The sequence below is a fragment of the Phalacrocorax aristotelis genome, unplaced genomic scaffold (assembly GCF_949628215.1).
Source record: "Phalacrocorax aristotelis unplaced genomic scaffold, bGulAri2.1 scaffold_376, whole genome shotgun sequence".
Lineage (NCBI taxonomy): Eukaryota > Metazoa > Chordata > Aves > Suliformes > Phalacrocoracidae > Phalacrocorax > Phalacrocorax aristotelis.
The window spans coordinates 8,373-17,471 of NW_027441259.1; the positions used below are offsets into that span (position 1 = coordinate 8,373).

General features: G+C 70.9%; 1 protein-coding gene across 1 annotated transcript; it reads left to right on the plus strand.

Moving 5' to 3' along the window:
- The first annotated feature begins 6,411 nt into the window (after window positions 1-6,411).
- On the plus strand, window positions 6,412-9,091 carry LOC142051206 (uncharacterized). The gene is made up of 2 exons (XM_075080390.1): window positions 6,412-6,566; window positions 6,686-9,091. The coding sequence occupies exons 1-2, from the start codon at window positions 6,412-6,414 to the stop codon at window positions 8,163-8,165; spliced, it is 1,635 nt and encodes a 544-aa protein (XP_074936491.1). The 3' UTR covers window positions 8,166-9,091.
- Window positions 9,092-9,099: the final 8 nt, after the last annotated feature.

Sequence of the window (9,099 nt, forward strand, 5' to 3'; positions counted from 1 at the left end):
GGGGTGCCCGTGTGAGGGGTGCGCGTGTGAGGGGTGTCCGTGTGAGGGGTGTGCGTGTGAGGGGTGTGCGTGTGAGGGGTGCCCGTGTGAGGGGTGTCCGTGTGAGGGGTGTGCGTGTGAGGGGTGTGCGTGTGAGGGGTGTCCGTGTGAGGGGTGTGCGTGTGAGGGGTGCCCGTGTGAGGGGTGCCCGTGTGAGGGGTGTGCGTGTGAGGGGTGTGCGTGTGAGGGGTGTCTGTGTGAGGGGTGTGCGTGTGAGGGGTGCCCGTGTGAGGGGTGTGCGTGTGAGGGGTGTCTGTGTGAGGGGTGCGCGTGTGAGGGGTGAGCGTGTGAGGGGTGTGCGTGTGAGGGGTGTGCGTGTGAGGGGTGTGCGTGTGAGGGGTGTGCGTGTGAGGGGTGCCCGTGTGAGGGGTGTCCGTGTGAGGGGTGCCCGTGTGAGGGGTGTGCGTGTGAGGGGTGTCCGTGTGAGGGGTGCCCGTGTGAGGGGTGTGCGTGTGAGGGGTGCCCGTGTGAGGGGTGCGTGTGTGAGGGGTGCGCGTGTGAGGGGTGTGCGTGTGAGGGGTGTGCGTGTGAGGGGTGCCCGTGTGAGGGGTGTGCGTGTGAGGGGTGTGCGTGTGAGGGGTGTGCGTGTGAGGGGTGCGCGTGTGAGGGGTGCCCGTGTGAGGGGTGTGCGTGTGAGGGGTGTCCGTGTGAGGGGTTCGCGTGTGAGGGGTGTGCGTGTGAGGGGTGTGCGTGTGAGGGGTGTGCGTGTGAGGGGTGCCCGTGTGAGGGGTGCCCGTGTGAGGGGTGTGCGTGTGAGGGGTGCCCGTGTGAGGGGTGTGCGTGTGAGGGGTGTCCGTGTGAGGGGTGTGCGTGTGAGGGGTGCCCGTGTGAGGGGTGAGCGTGTGAGGGGTGCCCGTGTGAGGGGTGCCCGTGTGAGGGGTGTGCGTGTGAGGGGTGTGCGTGTGAGGGGTGTCTGTGTGAGGGGTGTCCGTGTGAGGGGTGTGCGTGTGAGGGGTGCCCGTGTGAGGGGTGTGCGTGTGAGGGGTGTGCGTGTGAGGGGTGCCCGTGTGAGGGGTGTGCGTGTGAGGGGTGCGCGTGTGAGGGGTGTGCGTGTGAGGGGTGCCCGTGTGAGGGGTGCCCGTGTGAGGGGTGTGCGTGTGAGGGGTGTGCGTGTGAGGGGTGTCTGTGTGAGGGGTGTCCGTGTGAGGGGTGTGCGTGTGAGGGGTGCCCGTGTGAGGGGTGTGCGTGTGAGGGGTGTGCGTGTGAGGGGTGCCCGTGTGAGGGGTGTGCGTGTGAGGGGTGCCCGTGTGAGGGGTGTCCGTGTGAGGGGTGCCCGTGTGAGGGGTGCCCGTGTGAGGGGTGTGCGTGTGAGGGGTGTGCGTGTGAGGGGTGTCTGTGTGAGGGGTGTCCGTGTGAGGGGTGTGCGTGTGAGGGGTGCCCGTGTGAGGGGTGTGCGTGTGAGGGGTGTCCGTGTGAGGGGTGCCCGTGTGAGGGGTGCCCGTGTGAGGGGTGTCCGTGTGAGGGGTGCGCGTGTGAGGGGTGTGCGTGTGAGGGGTGTCCGTGTGAGGGGTGCCCGTGTGAGGGGTGTCCGTGTGAGGGGTGCCCGTGTGAGGGGTGTGCGTGTGAGGGGTGTGCGTGTGAGGGGTGCCCGTGTGAGGGGTGTCCGTGTGAGGGGTGTGCGTGTGAGGGGTGTGCGTGTGAGGGGTGTGCGTGTGAGGGGTGCCCGTGTGAGGGGTGTGCGTGTGAGGGGTGCCCGTGTGAGGGGTGTGCGTGTGAGGGGTGCCCGTGTGAGGGGTGTGCGTGTGAGGGGTGTCCGTGTGAGGGGTGTCCGTGTGAGGGGTGCCCGTGTGAGGGGTGTCCGTGTGAGGGGTGTGCGTGTGAGGGGTGTGCGTGTGAGGGGTGTGCGTGTGAGGGGTGTGCGTGTGAGGGGTGCGCGTGTGAGGGGTGTGCGTGTGAGGGGTGTGCGTGTGAGGGGTGCCCGTGTGAGGGGTGTCCGTGTGAGGGGTGCCCGTGTGAGGGGTGTCCGTGTGAGGGGTGTGCGTGTGAGGGGTGTCCGTGTGAGGGGTGTGCGTGTGAGGGGTGCGCGTGTGAGGGGTGTGCGTGTGAGGGGTGCCCGTGTGAGGGGTGTGCGTGTGAGGGGTGTGCGTGTGAGGGGTGCGCGTGTGAGGGGTGTGCGTGTGAGGGGTGTCTGTGTGAGGGGTGTGCGTGTGAGGGGTGTCTGTGTGAGGGGTGCGCGTGTGAGGGGTGAGCGTGTGAGGGGTGTCCGTGTGAGGGGTGTCCGTGTGAGGGGTGCGCGTGTGAGGGGTGTGCGTGTGAGGGGTGTGCGTGTGAGGGGTGCGCGTGTGAGGGGTGTGCGTGTGAGGGGTGCGCGTGTGAGGGGTGTGCGTGTGAGGGGTGTGCGTGTGAGGGGTGTCCGTGTGAGGGGTGCGCGTGTGAGGGGTGTGCGTGTGAGGGGTGTGCGTGTGAGGGGTGTGCGTGTGAGGGGTGCCCGTGTGAGGGGTGTGCGTGTGAGGGGTGTGCGTGTGAGGGGTGTCCGTGTGAGGGGTGCCCGTGTGAGGGGTGTCCGTGTGAGGGGTGCCCGTGTGAGGGGTGCCCGTGTGAGGGGTGTGCGTGTGAGGGGTGCGCGTGTGAGGGGTGCGCGTGTGAGGGGTGCGCGTGTGAGGGGTGTGCGTGTGAGGGGTGTGCGTGTGAGGGGTGTCCGTGTGAGGGGTGCCCGTGTGAGGGGTGTCCGTGTGAGGGGTGTCCGTGTGAGGGGTGTGCGTGTGAGGGGTGTGCGTGTGAGGGGTGTGCGTGTGAGGGGTGTCCGTGTGAGGGGTGCCCGTGTGAGGGGTGCCCGTGTGAGGGGTGCGCGTGTGAGGGGTGTGCGTGTGAGGGGTGTGCGTGTGAGGGGTGCCCGTGTGAGGGGTGCCCGTGTGAGGGGTGTGCGTGTGAGGGGTGCCCGTGTGAGGGGTGTGCGTGTGAGGGGTGTGCGTGTGAGGGGTGTCCGTGTGAGGGGTGCCCGTGTGAGGGGTGTCCGTGTGAGGGGTGCCCGTGTGAGGGGTGTGCGTGTGAGGGGTGTCCGTGTGAGGGGTGTGCGTGTGAGGGGTGCGCGTGTGAGGGGTGTGCGTGTGAGGGGTGTGCGTGTGAGGGGTGCGCGTGTGAGGGGTGCGCGTGTGAGGGGTGTCCGTGTGAGGGGTGTCTGTGTGAGGGGTGCCCGTGTGAGGGGTGTGCGTGTGAGGGGTGTGCGTGTGAGGGGTGTGCGTGTGAGGGGTGTGCGTGTGAGGGGTGTCCGTGTGAGGGGTGCGCGTGTGAGGGGTGTGCGTGTGAGGGGTGTGCGTGTGAGGGGTGTCCGTGTGAGGGGTGCCCGTGTGAGGGGTGTGCGTGTGAGGGGTGCCCGTGTGAGGGGTGTGCGTGTGAGGGGTGTGCGTGTGAGGGGTGTGCGTGTGAGGGGTGTCCGTGTGAGGGGTGCCCGTGTGAGGGGTGTGCGTGTGAGGGGTGCCCGTGTGAGGGGTGTGCGTGTGAGGGGTGCGCGTGTGAGGGGTGTGCGTGTGAGGGGTGCGCGTGTGAGGGGTGTGCGTGTGAGGGGTGTGCGTGTGAGGGGTGCGCGTGTGAGGGGTGTCCGTGTGAGGGGTGTGCGTGTGAGGGGTGCGCGTGTGAGGGGTGCGCGTGTGAGGGGTGTGCGTGTGAGGGGTGCCCGTGTGAGGGGTGTGCGTGTGAGGGGTGTGCGTGTGAGGGGTGTCCGTGTGAGGGGTGCCCGTGTGAGGGGTGCCCGTGTGAGGGGTGTGCGTGTGAGGGGTGTGCGTGTGAGGGGTGCCCGTGTGAGGGGTGCCCGTGTGAGGGGTGCCCGTGTGAGGGGTGTGCGTGTGAGGGGTGTGCGTGTGAGGGGTGTCCGTGTGAGGGGTGCGCGTGTGAGGGGTGTGCGTGTGAGGGGTGTCCGTGTGAGGGGTGTCCGTGTGAGGGGTGCCCGTGTGAGGGGTGTCCGTGTGAGGGGTGTCCGTGTGAGGGGTGTGCGTGTGAGGGGTGTGCGTGTGAGGGGTGTGCGTGTGAGGGGTGTCCGTGTGAGGGGTGTGCGTGTGAGGGGTGTCCGTGTGAGGGGTGCCCGTGTGAGGGGTGTCCGTGTGAGGGGTGTCCGTGTGAGGGGTGTGCGTGTGAGGGGTGTGCGTGTGAGGGGTGTCCGTGTGAGGGGTGTCCGTGTGAGGGGTGCGCGTGTGAGGGGTGTGCGTGTGAGGGGTGCCCGTGTGAGGGGTGTGCGTGTGAGGGGTGTGCGTGTGAGGGGTGCCCGTGTGAGGGGTGCCCGTGTGAGGGGTGTGCGTGTGAGGGGTGCCCGTGTGAGGGGTGTGCGTGTGAGGGGTGTGCGTGTGAGGGGTGTCCGTGTGAGGGGTGCCCGTGTGAGGGGTGTCCGTGTGAGGGGTGCCCGTGTGAGGGGTGTGCGTGTGAGGGGTGTCCGTGTGAGGGGTGTGCGTGTGAGGGGTGCGCGTGTGAGGGGTGTGCGTGTGAGGGGTGTGCGTGTGAGGGGTGCGCGTGTGAGGGGTGCGCGTGTGAGGGGTGTCCGTGTGAGGGGTGTCTGTGTGAGGGGTGCCCGTGTGAGGGGTGTGCGTGTGAGGGGTGTGCGTGTGAGGGGTGTGCGTGTGAGGGGTGTGCGTGTGAGGGGTGTCCGTGTGAGGGGTGCGCGTGTGAGGGGTGTGCGTGTGAGGGGTGTGCGTGTGAGGGGTGTCCGTGTGAGGGGTGCCCGTGTGAGGGGTGTGCGTGTGAGGGGTGCCCGTGTGAGGGGTGTGCGTGTGAGGGGTGTGCGTGTGAGGGGTGTGCGTGTGAGGGGTGTCCGTGTGAGGGGTGCCCGTGTGAGGGGTGTGCGTGTGAGGGGTGCCCGTGTGAGGGGTGTGCGTGTGAGGGGTGCGCGTGTGAGGGGTGTGCGTGTGAGGGGTGCGCGTGTGAGGGGTGTGCGTGTGAGGGGTGTGCGTGTGAGGGGTGCGCGTGTGAGGGGTGTCCGTGTGAGGGGTGTGCGTGTGAGGGGTGTCCGTGTGAGGGGTGTGCGTGTGAGGGGTGCGCGTGTGAGGGGTGCGCGTGTGAGGGGTGTGCGTGTGAGGGGTGCCCGTGTGAGGGGTGTGCGTGTGAGGGGTGTGCGTGTGAGGGGTGTCCGTGTGAGGGGTGCCCGTGTGAGGGGTGCCCGTGTGAGGGGTGTGCGTGTGAGGGGTGTGCGTGTGAGGGGTGCCCGTGTGAGGGGTGTGCGTGTGAGGGGTGTGCGTGTGAGGGGTGTCCGTGTGAGGGGTGCGCGTGTGAGGGGTGTGCGTGTGAGGGGTGTCCGTGTGAGGGGTGTCCGTGTGAGGGGTGCCCGTGTGAGGGGTGTCCGTGTGAGGGGTGTCCGTGTGAGGGGTGTGCGTGTGAGGGGTGTGCGTGTGAGGGGTGTGCGTGTGAGGGGTGTCCGTGTGAGGGGTGTGCGTGTGAGGGGTGTCCGTGTGAGGGGTGCCCGTGTGAGGGGTGTCCGTGTGAGGGGTGTCCGTGTGAGGGGTGTGCGTGTGAGGGGTGTGCGTGTGAGGGGTGTCCGTGTGAGGGGTGTCCGTGTGAGGGGTGCGCGTGTGAGGGGTGTGCGTGTGAGGGGTGCCCGTGTGAGGGGTGTGCGTGTGAGGGGTGTGCGTGTGAGGGGTGTCCGTGTGAGGGGTGCCCGTGTGAGGGGTGTGCGTGTGAGGGGTGCCCGTGTGAGGGGTGCCCGTGTGAGGGGTGCCCGTGTGAGGGGTGCCCGTGTGAGGGGTGTGCGTGTGAGGGGTGCCCGTGTGAGGGGTGCCCGTGTGAGGGGTGCGCGCACACAGCGGGGCCGCGGGGGCCGCGTCTATAGGGGCTGCGCGTGCGGGGCCGGCAGCGGGGGGGGCCGCGGGCCCCAATTCCCAGCGCTGCTCGTTAGTGGCGGCTGCCGGAGCCGCCGCCGCGGGATGGAAGCGCCGCGACCCCCCTCAGAACTAACAGGGAAACGGCCGGGCGCCGGCGGGGAAACGGGGGGGGATGGGGAGGGGGATGGGGAGGGGGAATGGGGGGGGGATGGGGGGGGATGGGGGGGGAATGGGGGGGAAGGGAGAAACGGAGGGGGAAACGGGGGAAAAAGGGGGCAGGGGGAAACGGGGGGAGGGGGAAAAACGGGGAGGAAACAGGAGGGAAATGGTGGGGAAACGGGGGGCTGGGGGGACAGGGATCCTCCCCAGGCCCCAAATCCCCCTCTGCGCCCCATCCCTGCATCCCCAAATCCTCCCTGTGCTCCCAAATCCCACCCACACCCTGCTCCTGCACCCCCAAATCTCCCCGTGCCCCCAAATCCCCCATGCGCCCCATTCCTGCCCCCCCAAATCCTCCCAGTGCCCTCAGAGCCCCCCACACCCCCTGTGCCTGCACCCTCAATCTTCCTGCGCCCCCAAATCCCGCTGCACCCCCAAACCCTCCGGCCGCCCCCCAGGTCTGACCCACGCCATGGACTGCAGCTGCGTCTCCGACCTGCTCCTCACCTCGCCGGTGCCGGCCCTCTGGACCCCAGGTACCGCCCAGACGGACGGACGGACGGACACCCTTGGGGACCCTGCGAGGACCCCCCCCCGCCGTGAGCGGCACCGCCCCCCCCACTCCCGGTGGGGCTGGCGGTGGGAGTGGGGGGCACATGCGGTGTGGGGCACCCCACTGTTCCCCAGGACCCTCGGGATGACGTCCCGGGCACCCCCCTTCTCTGGGGCACCCCACTGGCCCCCAGGACCCACGAGGATGTTGTTTCGGTTACCTACGTTGTCCCAGGCACCCCACCGTTACCCGTGGCATGGGGTCGCCTTCCCATCGCCCGCTGTCCCCCGCGGCCGTGGGGCCACCATCCCATCCCCCGCCATCCCCCGTGGCCATGGGGCCACCGTCCATACCCTGCCGTCACCCGCGGCCGTGGGGCCACCGTCCATACCCTGCCGTCACCCGTGGCCGTGGGGCCACCATCCCATCCCATCCCCCGCCATCACCTGTGGCCGTGGGGCTCCCATCCCATCCCCCCGCCATCCCCCGCGGCCGTGGGGCCACTGTCCATCCCCTGCCGTCACCCGTGGCCATGGGGCCACCGTCCATACCCTGCCGTCACCCGTGGCCGTGGGGCCACCATCCCATCCCCTGCCATCACCTGTGGCCGTGGGGCTCCCATCCCATTCCCTGCCGTCCCCCGTCACCCGTGGTGCCCCCATCACCCGTGGTGCCCCCATCACCCGTGGGGCTCCCATCACCCGTGGGCCCCCCGTCACCCGTGGGGCTCCCATCCCCCGTGGGCCCCCCATCCCCCGTGGGCCCCCCGTCACCCGCGGGGCTCCCATCACCCGCGGGCCCCCCGTCACCCGTGGGCCCCCCATCCCCCGCGGGCCCCCCGTCACCCGTGGGCCCCCCATCCCCCGCGGGCCCCCCGTCACCCGTGGGGCCGCCCCGCAGGCTTCGCCTTCCCGGACTGGGCGTACAAGCCGGAGTCGAGCCCGGGCTCGCGGCAGATCCAGCTGTGGCACTTCATCCTGGAGCTGCTGCGGCAGGAGCAGTACCGGGAGGTGATCGCCTGGCAGGGCGACTACGGCGAGTTCGTCATCAAGGACCCCGACGAGGTGGCCCGGCTCTGGGGCGTCCGCAAGTGCAAACCCCACATGAACTACGACAAGCTCAGCCGCGCCCTCAGGTGGGGCCCCCCCCGGCACCCCAAAACCCGCCGGCCACCCCCCCCGGGCACCCCAAACCCCCACCGGGACCCCCGGGCACCCCCCGAACACGCTGACACCCCCCAAACCCCCACCGGGACCCCCCGGGCACCCCCGAACACGCGGACACCCCCCAAACCCCCACCGGGGCCCCCGGGCACCCCCGAACACGCGGACACCCCCCAAACCCCCACCGGGACCCCCGGGCACCCCCGAACACGCGGACACCCCCCAAACCCCCACCGGGACCCCCGGGCACCCCCGAACACGCTGACACCCCCCAAACCCCCACCGGGACCCCCGGGCACCCCCGAACACGCGGACACCCCCCAAACCCCCACCGGGGCCCCCGGGCACCCCCGAACACGCGGACACCCCCCAAACCCCCACCGGGACCCCCGGGCACCCCCGAACACGCTGACACCCCCCAAACCGCCACCGGGACCCCCGGGCACCCCCGAACACGCTGACACCCCCCAAACCCCCACCGGGACCCCCGGGCACCCCCGAACACGCTGACACCCCTCAAACCCCCACCGGGACCCCCGGGCACCCCCGAACACGCGGACACCCCCCAAACCCCCACCGGGACCCCCGGGCACCCCCGAACACGCGGACACCCCCCAAACCCCCACCGGGACCCCCGGGCACCCCCGAACACGCTGACACCCCCCAAACACCTCACCGGGACCCCCGGGCACCCCCGAACACGCTGACACCCCCCAAACCCCCACCGGGACCCCCGGGCACCCCCGAACACGCTGACACCCCCCAAACCCCACCGGGACCCCCGGGCACCCCCGAACACGCTGACACCCCCCAAACCCCCACCGGGACCCCCGGGCACCCCCGAACACGCTGACACCCCCCAAACCCCCACCGGGACCCCCGGGCACCCCCGAACACGCTGACACCCCCCAAACCCCCACCGGGACCCCCGGGCACCCCCGAACACGCTGACACCCCCCAAACCCCCACCGGGACCCCCGGGCACCCCCGAACACGCTGACACCCCCCAAACCCCCACCGGGGCCCCCGGGCACCCCCGAACACGCGGACACCCCCCAAACCCCCACCGGGACCCCCGGGCACCCCCGAACACGCTGACACCCCCCAAACCCCCACCGGGACCCCCGGGCACCCCCGAACACGCTGACACCCCCCAAACCCCCACCGGGACCCCCGGGCACCCCCGAACACGCGGACACCCCCCAAACCCCCACCGGGGCCCCCGGGCACCCCCGAACACGCGGACACCCCCCAAACCCCCACCGGGACCCCCGGGCACCCCCGAACACGCTGACACCCCCCAAACCGCCACCGGGACCCCCGGGCACGCCCGAACACGCTGACACCCCCCAAACCCCCACCGGGACCCCCGGGCACCCCCGAACACGCTGACACCCCTCAAACCCCCACCGGGACCCCCGGGCACCCCCGAACACGCGGACAC

What these genes read in the sequence shown, in the direction of transcription:
- LOC142051206 (XM_075080390.1), top strand. Translation starts at nt 6,412, where the DNA reads ATGGACTGCAGCTGCGTCTCCGACCTGCTCCTCACCTCGCCGGTGCCG. An exon ending in CACCGCCCCCCCCACTCCCG is followed by an intron (nt 6,567 to 6,685) that starts GTGGGGCTGGCG and finishes ACTGGCCCCCAG; the next exon opens with GACCCACGAGGATGTTGTTT.